This window comes from Prionailurus viverrinus, chromosome F1, assembly GCF_022837055.1.
Source record: "Prionailurus viverrinus isolate Anna chromosome F1, UM_Priviv_1.0, whole genome shotgun sequence".
Lineage (NCBI taxonomy): Eukaryota > Metazoa > Chordata > Mammalia > Carnivora > Felidae > Prionailurus > Prionailurus viverrinus.
In genome coordinates, this window is record NC_062577.1 from 24,683,738 (window position 1) to 24,698,240 (window position 14,503).

General features: G+C 54.3%; 1 protein-coding gene across 3 annotated transcripts in view; it reads right to left on the bottom strand.

Moving 5' to 3' along the window:
* Positions 1–14,503, bottom strand: part of KIAA1614 (KIAA1614 ortholog) — a 62,290-nt gene that overhangs the window by 34,723 nt on the left and 13,064 nt on the right. For 2 of the 3 annotated variants that reach the window (XM_047840328.1, XM_047840330.1), the window contains exons 4-7: positions 13,948–14,091; positions 4,666–6,200; positions 2,882–3,059; positions 1,081–1,339 (exon numbers count right to left, since the gene is read on the bottom strand). In XM_047840328.1, coding sequence (XP_047696284.1) covers positions 1,081–1,339; positions 2,882–3,059; positions 4,666–6,200; positions 13,948–14,091 — 2,116 coding nt within the window. The remainder of the gene's footprint in view (positions 1–1,080; positions 1,340–2,881; positions 3,060–4,665; positions 6,201–13,947; positions 14,092–14,503) is intronic. The other variant, XM_047840329.1, reaches the window with a different exon arrangement.

Consider the following 14,503-nt stretch of genomic DNA (forward strand, 5'->3'; position numbering starts at 1 on the left):
GGGTATCAGAAAAGCCTGAAAGAGGTTATTTTTTGGGTCAGGGGGTGCTCAAAAATTCTCCATATAACTTAATGGTAATTGCTTCTTCGATGTATGCGATTTCGGCTTATGAAAGTTTTCACAGGAAATGCTCTACTTTCAGACAGCGGGGGAACCTGTCCTAGGAAGAGAAAGATCAAGTGGTGTTCCCTCAAAGAATTCACACCCCAGTGAGGGGAGACAGACAAAAATTAATTAAAATACTATGTGGCAAGTTCCCTAAAGGAGGGAAGCACAGGATGAGATGGGAACACAGAGCAGAGGCCCCTTAGCTCAGCCCAAGAAAGGATTGGAAGTGGCTTCATGGAGGAGGCAATTCCTGAAGTGTTGATGGATGAGCAGACGTTAGCAGGGAGAGAAGGTGGGGGAAACATTTCAAGTGAAGGTTCAAAGTCAGAGAGTGTATGGCCTGATTACAGAACTGCAAGGTCAAAGATAACGGGTCAGGTGTTAGAAGGCAACTGAGGAAAGATGAAGGCAGATCACAGAAGCCCTTCACCCATGTCAGGTGATCTGCACTTTATCCTGTGGGTGGCAAGGGGCCAAAGGCAGATGATCAGCAAGGGGGCAGCATGACCAGATGTGCCCATCAGAAGGACCCCTATGGAACCAGGTGGGGACAGACGTGGCAGGGATGTCAGTCAGGAGGCTGTTGTGTTGGTCTGGGTGTGGAGTGATTTGTGCTAGACTAACAGAGTCACTGTGACCATGGAGAAGGTTCCGAAATGATCGGGCACTAGACTCTAGGTCTTGGCAGAGGGGGTAGAGTTGAGGGAGAGAAGGGGGGGAGGAGGAGGAGGAGGTTAGGATGAGCCCGTGCTGGGGCAGCTGGCTGGAAGAACAGAACCGTGGGATGCTGCCCACCCCATGGTGTCCAGGGGAAGCCAGGTCTCATGGGTCAACTGTGGGGAGCCCAGTAGCCTCCCTTTCTCCACCTGGGCTCCCTGAGGTGGCCCCCTCTGCACTTCATTCCTCCTGTCACCTTCCACTCCATGGGCAGCTGGTGTCGCCCACCTTTTGGCTGGGGCCCTTCAGACTCACCAGATGCAGGGACTGTAACGATGGGGCTCTCTTCACTTTGGGGGTGCTGGTGTGTGACGCCGGGCCAGGCGCAGGGGCCCGCAGCTGCTCCACGCTGTAGCTGCGGGCCTTGCCCAGCTTGGGCCTTGTGCCCTGGCCCAGGGCCAAGAAGAGCTTTTTCAGCCCCAGGGTAGAGGCCAAGCTGCTGCTGCTTTTCTTGCTCCTGTCGGAAGGGGTAGCGGAGGGCGGGCCGGGTCCTGCACTGACCCCCGGTGATGCTCTGAAATGCAAGGGTGGACGTGAAGGGGACAGCGGGGGGCAGGGGCAGAGGCCAGGGCAGACAGCACCTCAGGGCCCCGTGGGCCCCGGCTGGGCCAGCACCCAGGCCTGGTGGAGGCCGAGACAGCGGCTGCAGAAAGAGAGGCTGAGAGGGCGTGTGCAGGATGCTCTGCTAGGGTGGCTTTTAGGGAAGAGAGCTCAGACAAGACCCTCAGAGCCTCTGTGCCTTCTAGGCACTGGGGCTTGTGGTAAACAGACAAGGCCCTTATTCTCAGGAGCTTACAGACAACCGACTAGTGAACAAAGGAGAAAAACCACAGCGACTGTTGAGAAATGTCGAGCAGAGAGTGACAGGGTGGCCGGGGAAGGTCTTTCTGAGAAGATGGTGTTTAAGCCGGAAGCTGAATGATAAGGAGCCATCCTGCCGAGGCTGGAGGTAAGAAATCCTGGGTCGAGGCCACAGCGATGCCATAGCCCTGGGGCAGGAAGAGGCTCTCAGAGTTCCAGAACACAACAGGGCCAGGCCACCAGCACTGGGACGCAGCGAGCAAGGGGGAAAGAGGGACTGGATGAGGTAAGGCAGGTGTGCCAGATTACCTTGAGCACTTAAGCCAAGGAAAGGGGCTGGGATTCTAGCCCAAGTGGGAGAAAAAAAAAATCATTGGGGGTTGTAAGCAGGAGAAATGACGTTATTTCACTGCAGTTTTAAAAAGATATCTTTTGACGGCTGTGTGCAGATGGAAGTGTGGAGGCAAGAGTGAAGGCAGAGAGCAGACAGTTGTCAGAAGGAAGTAATGCAGCTCAGACCCAGGAGGAAGGTGACAAAGGAGGACGCAGGAGCTGGAGGCGACATGCCAGTGGGTCAGGGAGGTAGGGAAGGAAGAGGGAGTGGCCAAGATGACGGCACGTGGATGGGATCACCGCGTGGATCGCGTGTCTGCTGGGAAGAGGACCTGGGAATCGGTTGCATCAGGGTGTCTCAGGCACCCTCGTGGAGACGTCCCGGGACACCGGAGGTAGGGGTCTGCAGTTCTGGGGAGCACACAGCGCTGGCGAGGGAGAGCTGGCTCTCGGGGGTGCCAGGAATGGCGTGTAGTGCAGAAAAGAAGGGCCTGGCCAGAGCACTGGCTCACCGAGGCTCCGGGGCCCCAGGGCCAGGACTCAGACCCTCCGCACTAAAGGACAGAACGGAAATGTGGATGCCGGCCTGTTTCCTCTGCGTCCAAGTCAGAAACAAGCCCTCTCAAACAGCCTCATCCTGGGAGCACCCTGAGGGTTGGGACTGACTGCTCAGCTGTGCCCGGCACAGTACCTGGAGCGTAAGGCCTGGTGAATGAATAAGCAAGTACCTCAGACTGAAAAATGGCTGGGAGAGAAGTGTTACGGTGCCATGCCGAGTATAAGTTGAGGAACCCTCTAAGGATTTGGGAGCAGTGAGGTTAGTCATGCCGTGGGGGGGGGGGGGGGGGGAGGGTCTCTTTTCCCACCCAGTGCCCCCACTCCCCCACCTCCTGCAGCCAGGGCTCTTGCTCCCATTACTCACCGGGTTGACACATGCTCTCTGGAACTTAACTCTGTCCTCTGCAGGCCTCCCTCTGATTCCTGGCTGGACTCTGACTCCTCTGAGGCCAGGGAGAGGGTGATGCCCACGGAGCTGACAATGCCAACAGCTGCTGAGCCGAGAAAGCCCTGGAGTCCTCCTGCAACAGCCGCAGCCCTCCCTGTCACAGAGCCACCACCACAGGTCATGGTCAGGGGAGGGGACATGCCCAAAAACAGAGGCAGGAGAGCCAGAGGAAGCTGGAGAGAGTTGGGGGCCCCAGGAGAGCAGTGGAGGCAGTGGTCAGGCACCCACAAAGCAGGCCGGGCATGAGGGGTCTTGTTTACTGCCGGAACCCATCACCCGCGGCACAGCGCCTGGCACACAGATGATTCAGAAATGTCTGTGCAGCGATGGAGCTGCGGTAAGTCGTGTCCCTCCTGTATCAGGAGACACGGGAAAATGCATCAAGAGAGTTGGGAACAGGGAAAGTTTGCATTCCTGGGATGAAAACCACAGTCTTGCCGGATGTGACGTCTAATAGTTTTAGTGACAAGTGCCATTTTTGGAGCATTTCTGATGTGCCAGGCAATGAATGAAACCCTCTGCAGAGACTATTTCATGGGTTCCTAGAAGATAGGTTCTATTATTACCCTGGGTCACAGAGAAGCCTGGAGCACAGAGGGCTTATGTGGCATGCCCAGGACCTCCTGGCTAATGACAAGAGGAGTCTGAGGAGATAATGGCCAGGCTGCCCAGAAAGGCCAGCAGCTGGTGGAATAAAAGCTCCTCAGGAGTGGTTAGAGGTGGTCAGCAGCTGGCCCAGAGCCCACCCCATGGAAGGAGACTACACCTTAGAACAGGGCAGAAGGCAGCTCAAGGTAGTGCCTGCTTTCTTCAGGTTCACGTGAGCAAGGGAGGGTGAGGGAAAACGTCTACGTCCCCTTGCGCAGCAAGGGGGGGGGGGCCAACACACCTGGGGGTGGCGGTGCTTGGCATCCACATCCACAGTAAGGTCAGCACAATCTGTCAGCTCTCCGCCCTCTCCTCCTCCACTGTGTTTCCAAGCCCTGGCTCCCTCCCAAGCCGTCCCAGCCCCGGGGACACATCAAGTCATGGACACATTAAGGAGAGGCTATGTGGCACAGACCTGCTATCTCTGCCTACGAGTGAATGGCCAAGTCGCTCACCTCACATCACAGCATCAGGGATCAGAGCCTAAGGCTACTGATGCCCGACACACTTCTGCAGCCCTGCCTGCTGAAACCACGAGCCTGCCCAGGGGGGCTAGTTGGGGTCTGGAAGGGCTCTGTCCACTGGTCACTGTATCCTCCAGAGAGCACGTCTGTCCGGTCACAGAAAGTCTCAAGGGCAGGACTCCTGCTGAATTAGTTCACTTATGCATTCCCTATAGTGCCTGGTATGGTGCCTGGCATGTAATAGGTGCTCAGTGTTGAATGAATGAATGAATGAATGAATGAATGAAATGAAGATATTGAAGGAAAGGGCCTCAACCATGTGATTATTAGGCATTTACTGCTCTAAGCAAATAATAAATCTGGAGCTGTTGCCTCTTCCTGCTCCCTGCCTTCTGCCTCCCCCCACCAAGAGTTGGCTAATCTGCCTCCAGGCTGATGTTGAGTCTTGCAGCCAGTCCACAGACCCCATAGCTTCCGGAACACCTGCTGCTGCTCTGAAGAGCTGCTAGGAGTGTGCACAGCTATGTCATCTATTAAGATGAAAGGTAAAGGATGACTCAGAGTGCTTGGCCTGGGGTCTCTGCTTACCATCGCTGCGTTTCTCCAGAGGCGGCTCCTGGCTGCAGGAGCCCCTGTCCACCTTGGGCTCACCCATGGCTCCTCCCCAGGGCCCCTGCAGCCCCAGAGGCATGCTCTTGTTGCAGCTGTTGGTGGACAGGGCCAGCAGTGGGTGACTGACTTGGGGGCTGTAGGGCTGGGTCTGCGTGGGTGAGAGCTCACAGGTCCTGGGAACTGCACTTCTTGAAGGAGGCAGAGGGGTGTCCACAGGCTCTCCCTGCTCACCCAGCCTGCTGGACCCAGGCAGGGCTGCCTTCCTGTGAGACACAGGTGAGGTGGTTTTCCTTGAAGGTGGAGGGGTTGGCACCCAGCCTCCAGGGGAGAAGAAAGAGGTTAGCTGCTGGGCCTGGTGCAGGGCAGAGGGCTCTGCATGGCTCTGTTGCAGGGAGGAAGAAGAGACAGTCTCCAGAGACTCATGATTTTCTATATCCCGGGCTTGTCTGGCTGGCGCTGAGGACCCCAGCTTCATGGAAGATGCCGGGGCACAGGCTGTCCTGCACAGAGCCCTGGAATCCACCGGGGGAACCCAGTGATTTCCCAGCCCCGCTTCAGGCTGCCACTGGGATCCCAGGGAAGCCCTTTTAGATTCCAGGACAGGAGGCTTAGGGAAAGCATCTTCTCTGGCAAACAGAGTCCCCTCAGGGTGTCCTCTGCCTTCTTTCACCTCATCTGCAACCTCCACGTGATCAACCCCAGGCGAGCAGTGAGGGGTCTGAGGGCTGCTGGGCAGCTGAGATTCAGCCTTCCGGAACCACCTGGGGCCTCCCCGAGGCCTGGCGCCCCGCAGACGCGGGCCGCTGCCTCGGGTCGGGCCGCGGGCCCTGCTTGGCTGCGAGGTCCCAGCCTCCTCGCTGTCGGTCCTGCAGCTGTCGGAGGTGTCCGTGCTGTCCAGGGCGGAGTCCACATCCTCGGGCCGCACCGAGTCTCCGATGTGCGTTTCCCGGATCCATTCCGTGTGGAGCCCCTGCTCGGCAGGGAGGAGCCTGGAGGGGGGGCTCGGGCCCCAAGAGCTAAGGGGCTCCGCCAGCACCCCCTGCGCCCCACGGTCGCGTTCCTGGAGGGACCTCGGGTCCGGGCTCGCCTTCGCCTGGGTGGGCCTTCGGTCGTCGATGCGGCTGCCGCAGGCTCGGCACTTCCTCTCGCCGTCCGGGACGGCCTTCCGGTCCAGTAGGCCCACCAGCCTGCAGAGCGCCCCTTCGCCGGCGGCCCTGCGCGCGCAGCCCCTGTTGACGTAGTGAGCGAGGTCGGGCTTGGAGCGCAGGGGGCCCTGGCCCGCCGGCGCCTGCAGCGCGCAGCTCCGCGCCTGGTCCTGGCGCTGCTGCAGCCGCTCCAGGTAGCGGGACTCGGCGTCGCGGGCGGACTCGTCCTCAAAGCGGACGCGGGACGGGGAGGTGCCCCGCTTCGGCCACTGCCCGCTGGTGGACTCCCCGCTGGAGGAGTCACTCGTGTTCCCGTTCTGGAGGTTGTCTCTGCAGGCGAAGGTCATCCTCGGGTCCAGGCCGTCTCTGCGGGGGGAAACAGGAGCAGACAGGTGACAGAAGATGGGGAGGATGGCACCACGGGGTACAGAGCTTCCAAGGTGCTCCGTGGTAATATGACTGCAGTTACCCCACACCACATTCCTGGGGAGTCAGGCAGTAAACCAGAGTAGCTTCCAAGCCCATCTTGAAGCTGAGACATGGTGCTAAACAAAATCAACAGGAGCTTCTTTACTTTTGGCTTTTCTTCTGTTGCCTGGCTCAGCCTGAGCCAAAATAAAACATTACATTGAACACGGGATATACGGAAGGATGATAGCAAAATCCTCATGGTGTGTGTGTGTGTGTGCACGTGCCTGCATACACACACTCCACTCAAGAGGAAGTGAGCCTGGCGTTCATGGGCATCTGGTAGTGATGAATTCTCTCAATGTTGTACTTGGCTATAAAGATTTAATGGGCGCCTGGGTGTCTCGGTCCGTTAAGCGTCCGACTTCGGCTCAGGTCATGATCTCACAGTCTGAGTTCGAGCCCGGCATAGGGCTCTGTGCTGACAGCTCAGAGCCTGGAGCCAGCTTTGGATTCTGTGTCGCCCTCTCTCTGACCCTCCCCTGTTCATGCTCTGTCTCTCTCTGTCTCAAAAATAAATAAACATTTAAAAAAATTTTTTTAAAAGATTTAATGGGAAGAGTGAATTATAAGTCTCTACACAGACTGTGTGGGACCTGATGTCAGGCTTTCTAAGCATTCTTGCTCCCAAAAGTGTCCACTCTGGGTTCCTAATCCTCTTGGTTAGACAGAATTTAGACAATGACACCCATGTTTCTCCTTGGACTCTCTGTCTTGTCTGTTTCAGTGCCCACCTTCTGTACCCCCCCCCCCGGCCCCCCACAGCCCCTTCCATGCTGGGGAAAAGCTATGAGGACGAGTACTGTGCTAGGAAGAACCTCTGCATTCTGTCACCAACCTTTGCTCTGGGAAACACTGTGCTGGCCGTCAAGTCCTGTCCACTCTGGAAAACACCTGCCTAAATCTCACCCTGGGGGCCCCCTGGAGCCAGGTAACCTGAGTCTCCCCGCATTTCCTATCAAAGGCCACCTAAGTACGGCTCTTCTTTCCCTTCCGTTTCCCTACAGTGACGTCGCACCAATCTACTGCTAAGTGTTTGGGACTCACACCTTTTCTCTCATTTATCATTTATCACTCGCACTGGACCCCTGCCTCGTATCCAGCCCCCACTGCCTCCTGTCAGTCTTCCCGAAGCACAGCTTCATCACACCATCCCCCAAGGGGGCACAGGATCAAGTTCAAGATCTTTATGGTAAAAACAGAGGCCCTCCACATTCCTCACTGTTTTCCTCCCCAGTTCTGTCCTGCCGCCCGGCCACTTGTATGGTCACCAGACTCCTGCCTCGTGCACTTCATGCAGCACTCTTGCATCAGATCCTGAAGACTTTTTTTCTTGACCTGCCTGCATTTGAATCCTATTTGTTAAATGTTACCTGTTGTATAAACACCACGTGTGCTGGTTAATTTTATGTGTCAACTTCATTGGTACCACAATGCCCAGGGACTTCGTCAGACATTATTCTGGATGTTTTTGTGAAGACATTTTTGAATAAGATTAACATTTAAATTGGTGGATTTTGAATAAAGCTGATTATCCTCCACAACGTGGTTGACCTCATCCAATCAGTTGAAGCCCTTAACAGCACAAACACTGATCTTCCCTGAGCAAGAAAGAATTCTGCCAGTAGACTGCCTTTAGGTTTGAGTTGCTATCTTCCCTGAGTCTGAAGCCTGCCAGCCTGCCCTGCAGATTTTGGACTTACCATGCCTCCATGATCACATGAGTCAATTCCTTAAAATAAATCTCTCTCTCTCTCTCCCCATATATATATGGAGAAATACACACACACACACACACACACACACACACACACACAGTCTGTTGGCTCTTTCTCTGATGGTTTTCTCTGAAGAAACCTGACTAATACACCATGATATTATCTCCTTCCCATGAACACCTGTACCACTCATTTGTTATGACAGACTCACAAGATGTTAGTGCTGGAAGGCACTGCCATGACCACATGGTCCCTCCTCATTCCTATAAAGGAGAGGCCACACAAGACCAGTTTCTAGGCTGACCGGCACCTGAGCAGCTGAAAAGGCAAGCTGTGGATATTTTTTCTCCTTCAGAAGGAGCCGCAAAATAGAACTAGACACTGACGATGCTGGTGGTCAAGTTTTATTTGGGGAGGAGCCTGGATTTTAGGGACTTGCTATTTCTTTCCAAGTACCCAGAAGTACACCCGTTGTGTATACACAACTACCTATACTGGCATACTTCATGTGTTATGTTGCTGTTTTTAGTCCTCAAAGTGTCTACGAAGCCTTTCCTATCCTTGCCTTCCTGTTCCTCTCCCCTCCCTCTCCCCAGAGAAGTGAACTCTCCTCCAATAGCACACTGTATGTACATAGCACTGTTTGCTCAAGCTTGCCTAGACTCCCAACAACTGATTATAATGAAATGTATGTCTACAATTAGTGGATTTACTAATCCTTCCCCTAACAAGGTGCTTCAGTGATTCTGGAAGAAGGGTGTCAGTGCTTTCAAAAAGGCTGTCTTAATACGAGTTCCTCCCTCACCAAGTTTATAGCTACCCAACAGAAAGACAAATATGGTACGCAATTAAAAGAAAAGCAGTTCAGATAACAGCAGGAAGAAAACATACATGCTTAACAATTACTATTAAAACATGCTAGCCAGTGGGAAGAGTAGCCATTGAACCGGCTGGCATCTAAACCTATTCACAGCATTTACTGGACCAGACAGTGTGTCCCTTCTCAGCTGTACTTTGTGTCTGGATCAATGGCATTGCCTGTCTGGCTCAGGTGAACATGACCTGAGCCCTGGGGGTGTCACTGGCCATTGCTAACCACCCCCTCCCTCTGTGCCTTGACAAAGCCACTGACTAGCCTCACAATCCAGATGGATTAGAATGCTCTGGATTGCTGAGGGAGTGGAATACAATGTATAAAAAATGCATACACTTTGGAATCAACGGGTGGTCTGAGAGGTTAGAGTTAAATTGTCCAAGACTGATTCTCTGCAAAACTCCATGGGAGCCAGCTATGGCTGGGAGCTTAAGGCACTCCCTCACCTGTGCCATGTCAGACAGACAAGAGGCTCAAACCTTGGACCCCAGGCCTCTGATTGCAGAGGGGCAGGGCTGGTGGTCACCTAACTGTGAATGCTGAGCTGGCAGGATAAAGCTAGAGCCAAGGTTCCACCATGCCATAGCACTGTGTCCCCACCCCCAGTGCACACTAAGGAGGAGTGAGCACTTCCTAAATCATGCAGCTTAAAGTGCCACTCCCTGGAACCCTCCCTGGAGGCTGCGGCTCAGCGTTCACTAAATGTTTACCCTGCCCTAGGAGGCCGTGGGTGATGGGGGCCTGCACATCTGCCGATACTCCTGACTCCAGTGTTTTCTCTCAATGAGCACTGCTCCAGGAGGAATTTCCTTTTTTAAAGAACTACTGCTAAGCAACTGATCTTCCTGCTTTGAGACTGGAGCAGAGCCTGTGCTTAAAAGGGCTGCTTTGAGGAATACTGCAGAGTTGTCCATCATCCTGTTTTCTGGAACTCACATTCAGGCTGGGCCAATTTATCCATTAGGCACAGCAGCCACAGTGTCTATGGGCCGGGACACTTCCAGGGACCCATGAAAGTCATTTGTCTTCAAGTCAGAAGAAAACAAACTCTTAAGTCCAAGAAAACATATAATACCTTTTAAACCAGCATGGTCAGAAACTAGAATTTTTAACTTTTTTTTTATGGAGGAAGGCAGAGAAGGCAAGAGTGCCTAGCACCCCCAAAAGTCATAATGTGGGTCTGCATTCAGAGAGGGGTTCACAGCAGAGATGTGAAGTTCTTCACTAGGATCACCCCTGATGAGGATGGTTCAGGGTCTCCCTGCTTGTCTCAATATGGCTAGGGTGGTCCCCCTGATCCCTGTGCTAGTGACAGTTTTCTGTTGCTGACTATGAGGCACTGGAGCCCCAAGCTCTTGCCCCTGAGGATCCCACCTGCACCTGTATGTCTTCAGCCTCTCAGGATCTGAGGAAGGCGCAGTGGGACAATCACTCTGGTCACATGCATGTGGGGTTCCTGGGTCAGCTCCCCAGGGCATTCTTGCCCAGGAACAGGAGGCTCTGCCAGAGAAACAGCATCACCTCTCCTCCCCCAGAAACAAGAGGCACCCTACTAAGCAGAACCCGCCCCCCCCCCGATATCTGCAGGCACGTATACGCGCGCATGCACACACACACACACACACACACACACACACACACACACACACACAGGCAGGATACCCTGGTGGCCAGGCCCACCCAATGCAGGGAGAGGCTCACCAGGAGACTCGGTACACTGGCCGGCACACGGCGACCCCTCTGTAGGCCCCAGATGGCACTGCCCTGCTATGCTGACAGGGTGTGGGCTATACTTTGGGGGAGGAAGAAGAAAGCCCGGCTTTAAAGGCAGTACATTTCTAACCTAATAAGGGAGTCCAGGTGCCATCAGCCGCATCAGTGACCTTAACTTTTCCATACAAGATGGTGAATTGAGTCATCCTGGAATTCATGCCAAAGGTAGAAATAACATTTTTTGTTCTAAAAGGAGAAATGAAGGGGAGTCTGATCACAGAAGGTACTTTCAACTCCACTGCTGAAACCAGAGGCCTCTGCCAGCAGTGCTGGGAACACGCCACACAGGTACGCTGAGGGCTTTGGAGACAACTGCACAGCAAAGACCCTTCCGTAGCAAACCATACCTGCAAAGCTCCTCAAGCTGCCTCAACCATCACCCCTCTCGGAGAGGACCGTCTGGCCCAGTACCTGGAGTTGATATGGCCTCTGTGGGAAGGCCACTTTCTGGAGGCCCACTTCCTACAGCAACGCTGTGCCAACCACACAATCAACGCAACCTACACAAGCTCTACTGTCTTAACACGGCTGCTGCTGACACAGGATGACAGCCCTCGTGGGTCACCTTCCCAGGTCCTGCATCTTGCTGACGTGTTGTGCCCTCCTGGTGTTAGGAATTCCAACCTAGGTGTGCCTGTCCCCAAAATAGCAAGAGACTGTGTTTCCGGGAGCTGCTCAATTTCTACGCTGATTTGCTTCCAGAAAATGAAGCTACTGATACGTCTTCACCTCCTGGAAAAGCCTGTCTGTCCATGCTTGCCCCGGCCACCTCCAGCCTGGCCGAGGATAAAGAAGGCCTTCTGGAGACTGCTCTGCCCGCCCCCACTCTTCCATCCATCTTTTATCAAGCTGCTCTTTGGAAGGAGTGATGCCCCTGGGCTGAGGCGGGGGGGAGGGTGCGGGGGTGCTCCTGCATCTGACTCGGGCCTGGGGCCTGTGTGGCATCACCATGTTAACTCAGCATGGCTCTCCAGGGTGATTTGACAAGCATAACCTTTAGAAGCATCTGCAGCAAGCCATCTGGCGTTGATTTTTCAGCTGCACCCTCTGAGGATTCACCAGGGCTGCCAAGTCAAAGTAATTCTTTTCTGGACACGGCAGCTGCTAAAGTGGGTCACCTTGCATTTCTATAGCATTTCTATGGCCAGGGGACAGCCTGACAAAAGGGAACATACTTTAAGGTTGGCGACTGGGGTTGTGATGAGCTGCTCGCCTAATCTGGGGAAGAGGAAGTGTCCAAGAGCACATTTACACAGTCACGTCTGTTTTGCAAATAGTCCTGCCAATTTTGAGACTACCCAGCCCAACCTAAGTAACCTACAGAAGGTGGAACAGAGGGCTCTGTGAAAGTCTAAGGCTCTGAGCTCCATATATATGAAGAGAAGAATAGTTAGGATGCTTCAGAGAAGCCATGCCCATTCCTAACTAGTCTCCTCCAACCAGAGCGAGACAAAGCAAAAATGTGGAAAGAAAAGGATAGTCTTTTTGGCACAGCTTGCCCAGATTTAGGATCTCCTGAGCCCCTCTCATAGGGGGGTCATAATGACACTGAACTCAAGAGGCAGGCCTCAGCCCTCTGCTTATGCTGGAGTCATCTCAATGGTGCCACGACAGTCCACGGCCTTCAATGCATAGGCTCAGTGTCTCCCATCAAAGAGCATATGGCCCAGTTCCACTGAGAATCCTCTGTTCTTCCAGTATCACACAGTGATGGAAACCAGCACACCCAGCATGCCCATCATCGTGACAAAAGCGCAGGTGCCCTGCTTGGGGCAGGCACAATTTGGCATGGGCTGGCAGCCCCGTGTCAGGTCCACCAGGTGTACCGGCCCTGGGGTGTGCATTCCACGTGCAGGGGGTTCCAGGAGGGGCATGGCACACGGAATGGCAGTCGGGGATGGGGATGGGATGTCACTCCAGGAACAGCCACATATGTGAAGGGCTGGTCTGAATGTCCTTCAACTTGTTCTCTGCCTGCCTCTTCACGCCCAGTGAACTTGCCCTCACCCATGGCTCTAGCATCAGGAAAGCAGGGTAATGCCCAACTCTGCCATTCTGACCTCTTTTCCTCCTCTACAGATCTTGTATCCAAATGCCTGTATGGAAATGAACATTTCCTCCATTTGGAGGGCAACCTCCTCTAAAGCGTGACCCTGAACTTCATTCCTTGGCTAAGGCCCCACCAAACCTCCAGACACCCAGTCAGAACCCTGGGCTTCCCCCTGGATGCCTTCCCTTCTCACATTTCCTACACCCGGTTAACTAAATGATTACTGGTAAGAGGTAACACTCACATAGTACTCGCTATGCCCCAGGCACAGTTCTGAACACCTTACACGTACTGACTCAATATAATCCTCACAACAACCCTGTAAGACTGGCACCATTACAATTCCCATTTTGCAGATGACAAAACTGAGGCACAGAGACTTCCCCAAAGGCACACAGCCAGCAAGTGGCAGAGCCCGAATTCAAACCCAGGGGTCTGGTTCCAGAATCTTAAACACTTTGCTGCTGCCTCAGTAAACCTGCATTCTTCTGGCTCTTGGCAATTCCTTATCTCCACACCCCCCCCTCCCTATCACATCTCACCAGGACCACCATGCAGCCTCCTTACCGCCCCAGGCCCCCAGATCCAACACATCCCTGCAGCCAGGACAGCTATACTGAGATGCAAATGTGATGATGCTATCTACCTGCTTAAAATCCTGTAGTGGCTTCTAGCTGTTACTGGAGACATCCAAATCTTTCAGCAAGCCTGGAGGCCTCCGTGACCAGCCTGCACTGAGCTTTCTGGCCTTCAAGCCACTCCCTCCCGTCCCGTGAGCACGGTGTTTCTGCTCATGGTGTCTGCCCTGGGATGCTCACCCCGGCCTCCATCATCCGCCCAGGGAAGGTATACATCTCCTCCAAGCCCCAACTTAGAAGCCACGTCCTCTAGAGCCTCTGCTGTCCTTCCCAGGTGGAGGTACGGGTTTCCTGCCCCGCATTCACGTCTATCCTCTCCTACACCACAACTGTATTGGCCTGTTTGCCGGTCTTTCTCCCTGGAGACCGTGACATCTGTCCCCCAGGGAGCTCAGATTATGTGTCATTCACCTTCGAATCCTCCATATTTGACACTGTAGGCCCTCAGTCAAGGTGTGTTGACCGACTAAATGAATTAACTCACGCGCCTAACATGGGAAACACACACACAGGGAGCAGTGAGCAGCAGTACGTTGGCTGGATCCTACCTCTTCTCCCTGCCTCAGCCCTCCTAGGCCAGGGCTCCACTCACCGGCTGCCCTGGGCAACAGCGGGCACGATATCATGGCTGGCACGGAGGGGCCGGGTCCTGGCCTTCATGCGGGCACGCTGCAGCAGATGCTTGGCTTCCTCATGCCTGGGGCTCAGCACGGACTCCGGCTTGGGACCAAAGGTCCTACAGGGTGGCACACAGGCCAGAGCAGGCGGGGGAGGGATTAGAAGAAAATAACACGGATTAGAAGAGCTTTAACAGCACTGAGCATGGCGGTGCCAGAAAAAGCCCTGCATGTGCAGCCTTCCTTGTCCAGTTCCCACACAGAGGGCACCGGCCTGGGGTCTGGGCAATGGCCCTGAGTGTCTCTGGACAGGGCCGGGGAGCTAACCCACCGTGGACAGATTATCTGCTCAGGAAGTGGAGACAGAAATCCCAGGAGGATCTAAGAAGGGTAGGGGAATCTCCAGATTATTCTATTGTTCCTTCCCTGGGCAGGCAGCCGGAGTTATCTGGGAGGACGGGGGAAGGGCCCGGCGTGTTGGACTGGGCCTGTGCCCAGCCAGATGGTCTTTACACACATCACCTCCTTCTC